Source organism: Protopterus annectens, chromosome 3.part1 (assembly GCF_019279795.1).
Source record: "Protopterus annectens isolate FY-2018-M chromosome 3.part1, PAN1.0, whole genome shotgun sequence".
NCBI classification, from domain to species: Eukaryota; Metazoa; Chordata; order Ceratodontiformes; family Protopteridae; genus Protopterus; species Protopterus annectens.
The window spans coordinates 279,457,325-279,474,282 of record NC_056732.1 but is presented as its reverse complement, the minus strand read 5'-3'; the positions used below and the strand labels follow the sequence as shown (position 1 = coordinate 279,474,282).

Genomic DNA, 16,958 nt, shown 5'->3' with positions numbered 1-16,958 from the left:
ATTACAGAAGTAGATTGCCAGGCCTTCCTTTTGTGCAGATACTGTTGTTTACTAGTTGTTTCTTGAGGTAGGTTTTGAACTTAGGCCTACCAGTAAATAACCGTATACCTAAACTTCTATGCTATCAGGCCAGGGGACTTTTACAATTTAATATGTCACTAAGTTGTAAGGTGTTTAATATTTGCGACCTGTACACTTTCCTGAATGCACCTGTGATAGTGTAGCATGCAGAGATCTGCATTCCTATGTCTTATTAAGTGTTACAAGTAAACACTTAACATCTAGTATCAAGACTGATTGTGTCCTGTGGTGGTGTAAACTTTTTGGCATCATCTGCTGTGCACCCTACTATGTGCTACCGAAACATTTCTCCACTCCAGCTGCATTGTTTGTGCCCTGTAATTCCTAAAGGCACATTGCTTTCCTGCGGTGTAACACACAAGATGTACAGCACCCCCTCCCAAAGAGTGCCCTAATTACAGTTTTTAGTGTGTTGTTGGAAAAAATGGAGCACATTGTTTTTATATGCCTTTTATGCTGTTTGTTGGAAAGCGTTGCACTTGAGCTGTTAGAAATGCAATATTTCTGAGCTGTGTACTACTCTTAACTATATAGATATGTTTAATTGTTTTGCAAATATTTCTGGTTTAGATAAGTTAGAGACACAACTGTTTCCTGGGTTTAAGTTCAGGTCTGTCATTTTTATCACACTGCTTGCATTTTTATTGAGTTTTACCATAGTGATGTACGTTGACCATATCACAGTTGTAAAATGCTGTGTGTAATCACTTTTAAATAACAAGCACTTAACGTGGAACAGTATCAAATGTTTTATTGAGTATGATGGAAATAATTCCTGTTGCACAAAAACATACTCGATTAAGGGAAATCTGTTGTATCTCAGGAAAATGGTAATGTTATGACAAGGGCAACACATGCACAGAAGAAGCACAGTAAATAAATCCCTCATCAGCTGACCATTAAGGTAAATAGAGGATATGACGATTCCATGTTGCTTTTAATATCACTTCCAGTGAAGCAAACCACTAAAGCTTTGGTAAAAAGACTGCTGTGTATCTAAATGTATACTTGTTTGCCTCGCAGTCGATGCGATTAGAATATAGGAGCTCTTGTATAATATTATATCTGAACTGTAAATTAAGTAATGGTCTTGTAGCTGGGTAGTTTTCAGCGAAAATATTCAATCCCTGAGAAAATTAAGCATTTTTGACTCAGATGAACTCAAAATCCAGAAAGTGCCATTAAATGTCTCATGAATCTTAATGAGTATAAATGATTTAACTAAGGCCATTGTCATATGATATGCCATTACAGGGTGCAGCATTCTGTAAGGGAAAGCTTCTTAACCCCTTGAAGGATTCAGTAAACCTTTGACATTTCTCTTCCTTTGAATAACTAGTTTATAATCTTTGAATATGCTTATCAAATATTTTTATCAAAAAGTCTCCATTAAAACTCGAGTAAAAACATGGTAGGCTAACCACTAAAGTCTGAACTTTTAATTTTAGACAGAAATTACACTGATGCCCACATCTAATTTCCAGTTCATGTAACTGTGAAACAATATATTTACTCTGCACTTTTACTATCTATGGTGAAATAAATTATGACATAGCATTACATTTCTTTTGGAAAATATGTGTAACACTAATGTTGCTATAGGAACAAATAACAAACTATGACCTCCCCAAAAAAAGAAACGCATGCACTGGTAAAATAAGTCCCAAATTAATTTATTATTCTAGCATTTTCATCTCACACAGTGTTCATGGAGATAATCATTCCAAACAATTCTGAAGTAAAAGTCATATGACTTAATTCAGTTATCCAAAGAAAAATTCAGTAACATAAAAATGTAACCTGACCAATTAAAATGCATTATTAAAAGTTAATTAAGAAAAACATTCAATACCAAAGTACTAATGGTGTGCTAAAAACCTGAATAAAATATGCATTTCATTTTCAATGAATACAGCTATTTTCAACAGCAAAAACTGTCTTCTATTTAAATAACACTAAGTCATAATTTGAACTGAGGAGATTGAAAAAGACTACAGGACTATAACTTGAGTGTTAGTATTCATTCATCTATTCACTTAATGTCCCTCATTTTCAGAGCACATTTAATATTTAGATGTTCATTAAGACCAGACAATTGCCTTGTATTTAACATTAGTTGTTTATACAATGCTTTATTTTGTAAGATGTTGTCTGCATCTTCACCTTTGGCATCAGACTAAACTTTGTTAAATGCAAAAAATGGAAATGTTTTGTAGGACTAACTTTTTATGATTTGTCTAATCAGGACCTTGTTTGTATTTGTAGGAGGAATAGTATAGCAGAGCTCATAAACAGGTTGTGCAAGCTTTAGACTATTTCTGACTACATAAATGTTTTTTCACATGTAGAACACTCTGCTATGTAAACAATGCCATTTCTGTTTTTAGGCTTGAGTGTTTATCTGTTTACATTTTTGTTTGCTGTAGTTGAACACTCAAACAATGACCAATTATAGGTTTTAATATGGACCTGAATTAATAAACGGACAGTATGTACATGTGCCATAATTGTTGGTCGTAAATAACTCTAGTGACTATATATAGACTGTAACCTACAGCTTCTTGCTCATGACATCCAGTGAGATGATTTTGTGGAATATATTTAGTGTGGTTTCACCTTACTAAAGCATAATTTGTCATATCAAAGTAGAATATGGGAGTGCAAGTTTGTTTGGAGTGCTATGCCTGTTTATTGTTTTATGCTGAGTTTACTAGAGGAATTTCTACCAAGAAAGCAGTGTTAATCCATCCATCACTCCCTTTTCGCAGACAGGGTCAGGGTGTCACTTCAACAGTGTCAGTCATCTAAAGCCAAGGTTTTATACTGCTAGGTGGCTAGCCCTGCCATGGTGGTTCTTTCACAACACACATTCATTCACACCTATGGCCAAATTTGAGTTTCCAAACCACCTACTGCATGTCTTTGGAATGGGGGAGGAGCCTGAAGCACCTGGAAGAAACCCACACAAATGCAGGGAGGACCTGCAGAATCCACCTGGAAGGCAGACCAGCTGAGACTCGAACCTGGGAATCTCTTGCTGTGAGCCAACAACAGTATCTGCTGCACTACTTTGCCACCCCCTTAAAGTCTGAACCTTTTCATTGCTAGTCACTAATTTAGCTTTTGTAAATGTTTAGCTTATTAACTGGATTGCCTGTTAAAAATATTGACTGTATTCCTCATTTTCTTACATACTTGAGGTGTCTTCCTCTCTATAGCCCTTCATGTCTAACAGTTAAGAGGATGTGAAAAGTAATATTTGTGAGTGCTACGGCTACCATGTTTGTTATTCGACCGAATCAGCCCTTATCAATTAACTTGCATGTATTCTTGTATCTTACTTGTTGATATAACTACTGCATGATATACACTCCACATTCTACATACATGCATTGTTGCTTACTAAAACTTATGTACAGGATGAGGGGCAGAATCGACAGAAGTAAGCTATATTAACACGCACTTTATTTTAGTGTAGCCATTCTCATCTGTTCTGAAGATTGTAATGTCACAGCCTCATATTCTTTGTCAGTATAATTTAGGCTAAAGCTATAAAAATCATTATTTAAAAAGGGGCATAATAAATAATAATGAACAAGGTATGTTTTCTAAGACAATAAATTGGCATCAGTACGAACCACGCCCCACCTTTTTCCATTTTGTACATGGAGTTGAAGTGTCACATGAGCAGTGACCATCACAAAGAGCCAATGTTAATTTTCTGTACAAGGAATGTTGGTACTAAAAGCATTTACTGAGCATCCGTGCTAATGTCACTAGCTCGTCTCATATCAGGTGTTATGGTTATTTGTCAATGTGCTATCTTAACACTTCTTTTAGGCTACTGCTTGTAAAGAAGCAATTTAGATGTATGGAGGAGTTTATATATATTGCAGTCAAGGCAAAAAGAGTGATAACAAACATGTACAGTTGTAGTGACAAAATACAGTGTTACCTGACTTGGCAAATATTGTATGTAGGAAGCATATTATTTTGTGTTATGGCAAAGCTTAACAGTCTGCAGGTCTTTTGCAAACAAATCATTTCTTGCCAATGAAAACTCTTTCAGATATGCTGTCAAGCATGAAATGTTTTCAATACAGTTCATAGGGTTATTCTCATAATAAATCAAAATATGCTTATAAAATGCAGAAAACTAGTCTGCTGCTCTGCCAGTCTGAAGTTAATTGTAATTTCTGAATTAATGCAGTAATGAGAGACTCTTATTGGCTTTTCTTTTTCACAGGGGATGAGGTTGAAAGACAGCTGTGTATAGATGCAGTCTTTCCAGCTCCAATTATCTGTGATATTCCCTGTCCAAAGGACTGTGTCCTCAGCATGTGGTCCGAATGGTCTTCGTGCTCACACACCTGCTCTGGAAAAAACACAGAAGGAAGACAGATGAGAACACGCTCCATCCTGGCATATGCAGGTGAAGGTAAGTTCAAGAATTTTAATTGTACTATCAGGAGATTGTATTATTATTTTATTTGAGCATACTCTCTACCAATTATGTATGCCTGTCTGTTGTAATAAAATAAAATGCAGATCTAAATTAATGAAAACATGACCAAATATGTATAAGCATGGCCTGATCTTAGAACATTCAAAATGAGCATTCAGTCCTTTTTTGTTCAATTAACTTTGGTGTCAAAGTACAAAGCACAAATATTTTGTTTAGTTAAATTTCAGTGTAAATTAAAAGTTGTAGAACTGACAGAAAGAGACACAACTTAAAAAAGGTAATAGGTAATATATAGTGTGTGTGTGTGTGTGTGTGTGTGTGTGTGTGTGTGTGTGTGTGTGTGTGTGTGTGTGTGTGTGTTTATAGATACCTATGTGCATGCATGTGTATGTATATGTATGTCTGTATAATATATATATATATTTATATATATGTATATATATATATATATATATATATATGTATATGTATATATATATATATGTATATATATATATATATATATATGTATATATATATATATATATATATATCTATATATATATATATATATATATATATATATATATATATATATACATATATATATATATATATATATGTATATATATATATATATATATATGTATATATATACATATATATGTATATGTATATATATATATATATATATATATATATATATATATATATATATATATATATATAGATATATATATATATATATATATATATATGTATATATATATATATATATATATATATATATATATGTATATATATATATATATATATATATATATATATATATATATATATATATATATATATATATATATATATATATATATATATGTATATATATATATATATATATGTAAATATGTTTATGTATATATATATATATATATATATATATATATATATATGTATATATATATATGTAAATGCATATATATATATATATATATATATCTTTGTATGAGTGTGTCAGTAGATACCTATGTTTATTAATATGTATGTTTGTATATGTGTGGGTCTATAGCTACCTATGTGTATGCATATATATGTTGGTGTATGTGTGTATGTCTATAGATACCAATGTATATGCGGTTTAAATTTATATTGTCGACAGCCACATCCCCGAAACAGCTTTCGCGAACCCCAGTGTGCCACTTCTCAAAACCGTGAATGTCGATGTTCCGAGTAACAAAATCTCGCCTCTTGTTGACCTATGGTAGCACTCGTTTCAGCTGTGGAGCAGTTGGAAATGTTGATGTTCGATGTTTCTTTGAAGTTTAGGGAATTTAGCCGGATGAAATTCATGGAAACGGTTTGAGTATGTGCACATTTGTTGGATGTTCTTTCGGCAATATAAAGGTAAACCGTTTTTGTATATGTGTGTGTATATATATATATATATATATATATATATATATATATATATATATATATATCAAAAGCCTTTCTGTGTTGGAGGGAAGCCTTCTAGTTATCAGTGGGAGTGCTAAGCACTAGGTAACCTGTCTACCACATAAGGAATGGTTCTAGCCCAGAAATTGTAGTTATTGGCCATTTGGGAAATCTTTTCCATCTCTCTCAACTTTCTGATTTGAAAGCCTGCATTTGCACTTGTTTCTCTCCTGTAACTCGTCTAGTGTAGATACAGATTCTTAGTTTTAGCATTTAAATGTGCTTATTCGTGCTCAGCACTTGCTCAGAACTTGTAAGCACTAAATAAGCTACTAATTACCATAGCACTCAACCTTTCTCATTACCTAGAGGAAAACACTTTTTGTATTTCTTTTCTCACTTGCTTAGAGAAAAACTGCTATTGTACTCACTTTCCTCACTTATCTAGAGGAAAATAGTTTTTTTATTCAGACATGTGCAAGGGTCAGCTCCCAGTGTTCTCTCCTGTCTATCTGATGAATATGGGCATCTTGAGGCAATGTAGAAATTGCCTCATGTATACAGACAACACTCTCCTCCTACCACCTAACACTACAACCTGTGAGAGATGCACTTATCTAACCAAACTGGAGGTAAAGCTCTCTCCAACCAAGACTGAACTTGACAGTCAAGAGGAGAAGGTAACAATTACACCACACCACACTCATCACATAGTCTCACTAAATCTACACCACCAAAATCCACACATAGTAACACAAAAACATTCGCGGAGGCTCTCAATAATAATCTGTCTAAGCAACAGAGACCTCCAAAGCAGATGCGCAAGCAATCTCCATCCCCCAACACAACCCAAATGACACACAGCCCACAGACTCAGTGTGCCACTCAACCACAGCCAATAAGGCAAAACAACGTACCCAACACACTAGTCATAGGTGACTCTATAGTCAGGCACACTGATGTCCCACTCACCAGGCTAAACAAGGAAAAGGTTACTCTCAGCTGCCTGTCGGGTGCCAGGATCCGCCACATAACCCACGCACTCAGGTACCTCCACAACAAGTACAAATATGACTCTGTCATTGTCCATGTTAGTGTGAATGACCAGAGACGTACCTCCCTGGACTACATGAAAAGAGACATGGAAGAGCTCTCTGACCTTGTAGCCCAGGCAGGTATGACCCTAACCCTGAGTAGCATTCTGCCATCGCCCAGAATGATACTGCAGTACAAGGACAAAATGATTGACTTCAATAATTGGCTAAGCATCTGGTGTCATTCTAAGGGGATCCAGTATCTGTCTGCTTGGGATGACATGGTCGACAGACCACGATGCTTTGCCAGAGATGGCCTGCACCTGTCACCCCTGGGATTCCAGATACTGGCTAAGGCTCTTGTCGCCCCTATAGTGCCTTTTTAGGCAAGGTTCAAATGACAAATTCACCACCATAACAGGAATAGGCAAGCAAAAACTGAGAGTAATGCTACTCAATGCTAGAAGTCTAAATCTCAAAATGCACTCACTCGAGGCACTCCTTAAAATGGAGAACATAGATATCTGTGCAGTGAATGAGACCTGGTTCAAGGCTCCAGAAAGTACCCCTGCACTACCAGGCTATAACTCATACCACAATTTTCGGCCATGTAACCTGGACCGGAACACCAAAGGCGGAGGTGTGTCCATATTCATTAAGGATATCCACACCTCCAAGCTAGTTGCTCAGCATAATGCATCCAAAGTTATCCAAGTCCAAGGACAAAACTGCAATCCAAATTGTAGCTTGCTACAGATCCCCCATCATGCCCCAGGATTCCCACTCCTCTTTTCTTGATGTACTTGAAAATATTAATGTTCAAACAAACATCCTAATAATGGGCGACTTCAACTAGGAAATCACAGTAAAAAATTTCTCCAAAGCCAACTTCATGCTTCTTAAGACAGAAGTGGTGAACTTCATGATACCCATGCAGATGGACAATACAGTTACAACTGCTGAATCCTACAGAGATGCACTCTATAAGCACTTACACGAATGCATGGATCATGCTATCCCAAACAGAACCAAGATGCTATCCTCCAAAAAAGGAAGCCAATCTGGTGGTCCCCTGCCATAAACAAACTGTACATCAGAAAGAAGAAACTGTTGTAAAAGAGAGTAAAATCCCATGAGTGGAGGAGCTCCCTGGTCAGCCTCAGTAAGAAGCTGAGATCCCTTATAAGATCCTCCAAAGCTAGCTACGATAACAAAATCTCCACTAATTCTAAGGATAGCCACAAAGCATTCTATAGCTATGTCAAAAATCTCAATGGCAACACCCAGATCTGCTCTGAGTTACAGCACAACGGCATGAAAATTACAGAACCAACTGATATTGCCAACATCCTGGCAGATAGGTTCAGTGCTAACTTTACACCTCCACACCCCCTAAAGGGCCCATATGTATACAGGAAGAATGCAGAGTCCCTGTAATCACAACTAAGCAGGGAAAAGCTGCACTCTCTAAAGCCAAAAACACAGCATCCATGGGACCGGACAACATCCCAGGCTGTGTTTTACACGAACTTCAGAACAAACTTGCTCCCCACCTAAGCACCATGTTCAATAATAGCCTCGCATCATGCTTTATGCCCACTGAATGGCACACAGCAACAGCTATCCCACTCCACAAAGGGGGAACCACTACTGATCCTGGGAACTATTGCCTTATTAGCCTGATGAGCCTGGTCTGCAAGGCCATGGAACATATCATCATGGTACTCATAAACAAAGACATTGGTAACCTCCAAACTCTGGATCCCACCCAGTTCGGGTTTGTGAAAAGCAGATCATGCCTCCTGAACCTGCTCGATTTCTTTGAGCCAGTCACCAAAGCCGTAGATGAGGGTAAGGTTGTTCACACAGCCTATCTTGACCTTGTCAAGGCTTTTGACACAATTCCAGAATGGGAGATGGTGTTGAAAGCCTTGACCTCATCAAGGCTTTCGACACCATCCCACATTCTGGAATTATAGCTAAACTCACTAAACTAGGTATAAATCCCTACGTCACAAGATGGGTTGCCAACTGGCTCATTGACAGAACCCACACTGTAAAAGTTGCAGACTCCAAATCTGACCTCAAATCAGTGACAAGTGGAGTACCACAGGGTCCAGTCCTGGGACCTCTCCTGTTTGGTATCTACTTCTCTGAAGTACAGGCTAACACAGAAGGCCTCTGGCTAACGAAGTTCGCAGATGACTGCAAACTAGGAGCTGTAGTCAAGTCCCCAAATGATGTGGCCATCCTACAGAAGGGCCTTGCTGAGACAGATGCCTGGTGTCAGAGCCATGGCCTCAAGCTCAATGCCAAAAAGTGCAGTGTCATCCCCTTTGGTAAAAACTCTGTACCCATGAACTACCACATAGGCAGCAATCTACTTAAAACCGAATGTGTGATAAGAGACCTTGGGACCTAGGTGGACAGTAGTCTCTCCTTTGATAGTCACATCGCCACAGTAGTCAGGAAGTCCTTCTACATGGAACACCTCATCATAAAAGGGTTCTCATCCAGGAAGAAAGAGGTCATTGTTCCCCTCTACTCGACACTCATTAGACCCATTATAGAATACAATGCCCCTTTTGGAATGTACCTCACATGGCATCTGCAGCAGCTGGAAAGGCGACAGAAGTACCTCACAAAGAGGATTACTGGCCTCAAACAAATGCCCTACACTGACCGTCTCAAAAAACTCAAGCTTTACTCCATAGCATATCACCTACTCCGAGATGATCTCTGCCTAACATATAAAGCTATGTCAAACCCAGAGCTGTTGGAGATATATATATGCTTGTATGTGCCTGTGTGTGTGTGTGTGTGTGTGTGTGTGTGTGTGTGTGTGTGTGTGTGTGTGTGTGTGTGTGTGTGTGTGTGTGTGTGTGTGTGTGTGTGTGTCTGTAGATACTTATATGTATACACACACACACACACACATATATATATAAAATTATATATATATATATATATATATATATATATATATATATATATACATGTATAAAATTATATATATATATCTATATATAGATATATATATATATATATATATATATATATATATATATATATATATATATATATATATGGGTCTACCTGATAACACCGACAACGAAATCACCGACACCACAAAACCGAAAGTTCAAAAACACGAAACTTCACATGCCCTACAAACCACAATCCCGACATTCAACAAACAAAACAAATCCCCTGTCCAAAAAGCATGCACGCAACACAAGCACACTAAAAACCTTACAAACCTACACTAAACCTTACATACACAACTATCTATGCACTAATCTTAACTCAAACCCTAACCCTAAGGTCCGTCACTATCGCACACTCACTTAACCCATGCCTAACCCTAACTCACTTAACCCACCGCTAACCCTACAGTCTGTCACTATCGCACACTCACCTGACCCACGCCCTAACCCTAACTCACTTAATCTGCCCATAACCCCACACTTTCCTTAACATGTCGGTGTTCTCAGCATCGGGATTTTTAACTGTCGATCATCTCCGTTGTCGATCTTCCAGTGTCGGTGGTCTTGTCGTTAGTGTTTTGCAGTTTCGACGTTATCTGGTTTACTCATATATATATATATATATATATATATATATATATATATATATATATATACGGGATCCGGACACATGCTCGACTAGCATATGTCCGAATCACAAAACATCGAACACATATACACGAAAGCACTTAACATCGACAAGCACTTCCATGTATGTGTGCCTGTTTTGTATATCGGACTACAGTGGTGGTAAGGGAAAGTTCCCTTTTCCCCACTGTAGTGCGATCTCGGAGTGAGAATAATAAAGTGGGTGGTGAAGGGGGGCGAAGCCCCTCTGCAGAAACGTTGATTTTTTTTTTGAACTACACATACACGGAAGCGCTTTTCGATGTTAAGCGCTTTCATGTATGTGTGTTCGATGTTTTGTGATTCGGACATATGCCTGTTGGTTTTCTGTCAAATCACTGGCAAGTTATTAAGAATTGAAGTCACAAAATATTGATAGACATTTGAGTTTCAGACTTCATACCCTTTAGAAAAATCTATCCATGTTAATTTAAAAGCTGGTATTCTATCCACTTTCAAAGTTTGTAAGAGCAATATTTCAAAATTGTCCCTATTTTTGTCCCTTTGTCCCCAGAGTATGTATGGCTTTGTCCATAGTTCTTGCTCTAAGAGGTTGAGAGGCATGCTGTCCATAGTTGTGAATTGTGAAGGTCCCCTTTGTTAGGGTGTGTGTGTGTGTGTGTGTGTGTGTGTGTGTGTGTGTGTGTGTGTGTGTGTGTGTGTGTGTGTGCGTATGTATACACACCATGCACAGTCACTGTTAGCCAAGTAGTGAACAGTAGGGGGGCCATGGGATAAGAAAGACATGCCACTGTTGAGCATAGGATATCTGCTAGGAGAACATTATAGATGGAAATACCAAGCCATCAGGCAGCAAACAGGTGCTGAAGCCGAATTTAATGAAAGATACATGTTCCAAACAGTATATTAATATTACCTCTCACTAATGAATACAAATCAAAATTGGAAATATTATTTAGGATTCTGGAATCATATTAAGTAAAGGTAAAGAGTGCATATTAATTTTCATGTAACATGTCATATCCTGCTGCTGATTAGACTAATATAGCATATTTTCACATTAAATAAGAATACATTTCAATTAAAAGAGACAAGTCTAAAATGCAAATGTCATATTTTAATTTAGAGGAACTGAATGTAAACTAGAAAATGCAAATGCCAGAAGACAATCAAATATCATGCATAGGAGTAATGATGCAGTGTCTTACAAAGTTTGTAAGCTGAATATGTCTAAGATAACTGTGCCTCTAAAAAAAGCTGTTAAAGGAAGGTGTACAGTGAGAATGGAACCCATCATCATTAACACTCTTTTTGCCCATTTTCTACGTTGGGTTGGTATGCCATACCAACTGTTGCCATCTTGCCATCTCTCTCTTCATTGCCACTCTCCTGTCTTCTTTGACATTCATGCCTGTCAGTTGCAGATCTTCTCAAACAGAATCCATCCATCTCTTTGCTTGATACCCACATTTCCTTTTGCCTTCTTCCTGTCTGTTCCAAATCATTTTCATTGGACTGTCCTCTGCTTTTCTACACATGTGCCTAGACCACCTTAATTTGTTCTCTTTGATTTTTCTCTGCAATTGGTGCTATTTTGACTACTAGACTGATGTCCTCATATCTTCGACTGTCCCATAGTTTGCATCTTGCCACCCATCGCAGCTACTTCATGTCCATCATCTCTGGCTTCCTCAACTGCTCTGTCTTTACTGCCCAGGTTTCTGAACCACACAGTGGTGCTGGCACCACTCTTTTATACACCTTACTTTTCAGCTTCTTTGGCATTCTTCCATCACACACTACCCCTGACACTCTGTGCTAGTTGGCTGCAGCCCCCCGATTCTAGCTTTGAACTCCTCATTCAGACTTTTCTCCTCAATCATCCCTCCCAGATACGTGAATCCATTAACCTTTTCCACTATTTTCCTTTCTGTCTCACTTCTGAGTTTCTTCTGATTTCCACCATTTCCTGCCATTATGACTGTCTTATTTGTACTCAGTTTCATCTTATGTGCCTTCAGATTTGCATTCCATTCCCTATCCTTTGCAGAAGTTCTTGCTCTGAGTTGGCCTGTAATTCCTTATCTGCATAAAACAGGTTTGTTGAGCTGTCTCCTCTGACCTGCTTGCTAGTGTAGCCCATCACCAGTATAAACAGAAGTGAGCTCAGAGCTGAACCTCAATGTACACCCACTCCCACTGGGAAGCCCACTGTGAGTCTGAACACTAATTGTACTTAATTCATTGCATCATTCTACATAGCCTGCACTAATTCTACTAATGTTTCTGTGACTTTGAACTGCAGCATGTCTGCCCAAATCAGCTTTCTTGGGACTTTGTCATATGCTTTCTCCTAGTCTAGGAATGCCCAGTTGGACTCTTTCTCTAGCTTCTCAACTGCCTATCACGCTGCAAACATTGGGTCCATTGTGCTGCATTCTGACCTGCATCTGGACTGCTTATCTCCCATCTTACTTTCTACTACTCTGGGTACCCATTTATCAATTTCCCTTTCCAGAACTATTATGCAGTGCAACAGATGTTTGATACCTCTGTACTACCCACAGTTGTAGATGTCTCCTTTGTTTTTGTACACTGGCACTAGTATGCTTATTCTTCAGTTCTCTGGGATACATCTTTCTATCCATACTGCTTTGAGTAACCTCAGGAGCCATTTCTCCTCTATCTAACCCAACATCTTGATCATATCCACTGTAACCTCATCTTAAACTGCATTCTCTGAATTCATTTTACTTACTGCTATTCATACTTCTTCCAGGGTGGGCTCCTCCTCTTCTATGTCTGGGGTAGTACATCTTTTGTGGGGTTCTTCATTCCAAAGCTGCTGGAATACACCCTCCATCCGCCTATGATTTCCTGTGGACTGATGAGCAGGTGGTTGCTGGCATTCCTCATGATGGGTATATAATGACTGTCTTCTTTATCTTTCTATCTTTGCCTTGCAACCTGATATCATTTTTTGTGCTATCTACTGTGTCACTTTCCAAAAGCTGGTATAGTGCCTCTGATGCCTTGGTCTTTGCTATTGCATCTCTTCTTTTAGCCTCTTTGTTAGCCAGCCAGTAATCCTTCTTAGCCTGGTCCATCTTTTCTATCTCCCACTTTTTTCTTTTAATGACCTCCTGGACTTCTGCATCCCCCAACAGCTTTCCTTTTGTATCTTCTTTCCATACATGCCTTGGCCCTATTTGTTCTAAAGTCCTTCACACATGGTGTTTTGAGGTACTGCAATTCTTCTTCAATTCCACTTATTTCCTCTTCTTCCTGAGATGCTAGAGTCCTGAGTATTTCCTTAATCTCTTGTGCTTTCTCTCCAGTCATCTTCCAGGTCTTCAGTTGCGTCTCTGTTTGCCTTAGAGCCTTCTCTTGAGCACTGCTTGCAGCTGATTGTAACAAACAGTGGTTTGTGCTGAGGGCTGACTGCTTCACTCGGGATGGCTTTACAATCACTGATTCTATCCCAGTCCCATTTCCTTACTAGGAGGAAGTGTACCTGAGATGCATGTTGGTCATTCTTGCATGTGATCTTATGGCTGTCTTTCTTTAGGAACCATGTGTTGGCCTTTATCAGGTCATTTGCCAGACAAAAGTCTAGAATGGCCTCTCCTTCTTTATTCCTGTTGCCTCACCCATGTGGATCAATGTAGGCAGTCCTCATGTCTTGTTCTGTCTGTCCTGTTATGTGCATTCAGGCCACCCATTATCAACACCAATTCATGTTGTCCTGCTTTATTTAGTAGGTCCTGCAACTGCAAACTTTTCTCACTATCACAACCCTGTTGTGGGACACAGGCTGAGATTATGAATAGTATTCAGTCCTAGTGCCATGAGTCTGTCACTAATTCTGATGACATTGCTCACTGTCTTCTGAAACAACTCCCTCATCACAATTCCCACACAATTTTTAGTCTGTCCTCCTCCTGAGTAATAGGCTCCAGATCCCAAGCCAAGTGATTTTGCTGCACTGCCCTTCCATCTTGTCTCCTGGATAAAAAGATTGCCCTGCCTGCTTCTTACCATTGTATCATTCACTTCAGAGCTACATCCTGCCAGTGAACCTAGACTGACTGTAGCAATATTGTTTATGTTTGGCAGGTTTTGTGGCTTTACTTGTGGCTTTTGAGCTTTTTCTCAATACAACTATCCCACGTAACAAACACTGGGAAAATGGACACTGGCCAGCCAGTATATTATTGACCCAGAGCTGTTTAGACTTTATGGTGGGCACACACTGGCCAATAGGGGTACATACACTCTCATCACCATTAGCATGGTTTCCTATCATAGGTTGAAGCAGGCTAGGTCTGTCATCCGCTTACGAGCTGTACATTTTGAGTTGTTCGATAAACTAGTTACATGTGCTGCTCCAATGTTACATTCTATTAGGTGAGTAAGTCATTTGTTTTGGAAGTAGATGTCAGTAAGAATGGTATATAGAAGCTGTAATCTTAGAAAATAATAGACCTGTTGCTTCTTCTTTTTTTTTTTTCAAAGAAGTCAAAATGTGGACAAAAGAGATATCCTTGAGCAGAATAAAAAGAAAACTTTTAGTTAGCAGCAGTGTAAAAAAGAAATTTTAGCAGCAGTGCAGGGGCTGGGGGATTTCCATGAATCTGTATATTAAGTTTAGGTGAATGCAGACCACAAATCTTTGAAGAGCATATTCAAAAATTCTTTCTGCAAGTCACCTTAGATGGTATTTAATATACTATGATATTGTTTGAAAGTGATACATGGAAAAGACAAGGAGCTACTCATAACATATATGTTTAGTAGAGCATTTGTATAACAGAAGCACAGGGGAAGCTATATGAATGAGAAATTCACCAGGAATACCACTGCTACCAATGACAGAAGAAAAAAATAAGAATTTCAGACATATAATTATACTGACTTAGAGATGTATTTTCTGAAAGGTATTACAATAAATGTTTGGCCTGAGGAAAAATCATCACATCATCACAAAGAAAACATATCCATTCCTATATTTCTTTCAAAAAAGAAGCACATTGTGTACAAGGCTTGAGATCTAGAACTGATAAAATAATTGTTCCTAATTAGTGAATCATACCTGGGGATAGCAACGTACAAAGAGTAAGAGATATGTTTTGACTAGGAATACCAACTCAGCAAGTGCAGATGGTGCAAAACTTTGACATTTGCTGTGCATAAGTTAATTGTCCAGAGGAAGAAATCCTTGTATATTGAGTCTACATCAACTCTGGAACAGTGCAAGTATAGATTTATTTCTGTTCAAGGAAATAATGTGTGTGTGTGTGTGTGTGTGTGTGTGTGTGTGTGTGTGTGTGTGTGTGTGTGTGTGTGTGTGTGTGTGTGTGCGTATGTATACACACCATGCACAGTCACTGTTAGCCAAGTAGTGAACAGTAGGGGGGCCATGGGATAAGAAAGACATGCCACTGTTGAGCATAGGATATCTGCTAGGAGAACATTATAGATGGAAATACCAAGCCATCAGGCAGCAAACAGGTGCTGAAGCCGAATTTAATGAAAGATACATGTTCCAAACAGTATATTAATATTACCTCTCACTAATGAATACAAATCAAAATTGGAAATATTATTTAGGATTCTGGAATCATATTAAGTAAAGGTAAAGAGTGCATATTAATTTTCATGTAACATGTCATATCCTGCTGCTGATTAGACTAATATAGCATATTTTCACATTAAATAAGAATACATTTCAATTAAAAGAGACAAGTCTAAAATGCAAATGTCATATTTTAATTTAGAGGAACTGAATGTAAACTAGAAAATGCAAATGCCAGAAGACAATCAAATATCATGCATAGGAGTAATGATGCAGTGTCTTACAAAGTTTGTAAGCTGAATATGTCTAAGATAACTGTGCCTCTAAAAAGCTGTTAAAGGAAGGTGTACAGTGAGAATGGAACCCATCATCATTAACACTCTTTTGCCCATTTTCTACGTTGGGTTGGTATGCCATACCAACTGTTGCCATCTTGCCATCTCTCTCTTCATTGCCACTCTCCTGTCTTCTTTGACATTCATGCCTGTCAGTTGCAGATCTTCTCAAACAGAATCCATCCATCTCTTTGCTTGATACCCACATTTCCTTTTGCCTTCTTCCTGTCTGTTCCAAATCATTTTCATTGGACTGTCCTCTGCTTTTCTACACATGTGCCTAGACCACCTTAATTTGTTCTCTTTGATTTTTCTCTGCAATTGGTGCTATTTTGACTACTAGACTGATGTCCTCATATCTTCGACTGTCCCATAGTTTGCATCTTGCCACCCATCGCAGCTACTTCATGTCCATCATCTCTGGCTTCCTCAACTGCTCTG

General features: G+C 38.1%; 1 protein-coding gene across 4 annotated transcripts in view; it reads left to right on the top strand.

The window, feature by feature from the left end:
* The window catches only part of THSD7A (thrombospondin type 1 domain containing 7A), a 2,877,792-nt gene that overhangs the window by 1,751,670 nt on the left and 1,109,164 nt on the right, over window positions 1-16,958 (top strand). For all 4 annotated transcript variants that reach the window (XM_044066751.1, XM_044066750.1, XM_044066748.1 and 1 more), the window contains one exon: window positions 4,328-4,519. In XM_044066751.1, coding sequence (XP_043922686.1) covers window positions 4,328-4,519 — 192 coding nt within the window. The remainder of the gene's footprint in view (window positions 1-4,327; window positions 4,520-16,958) is intronic.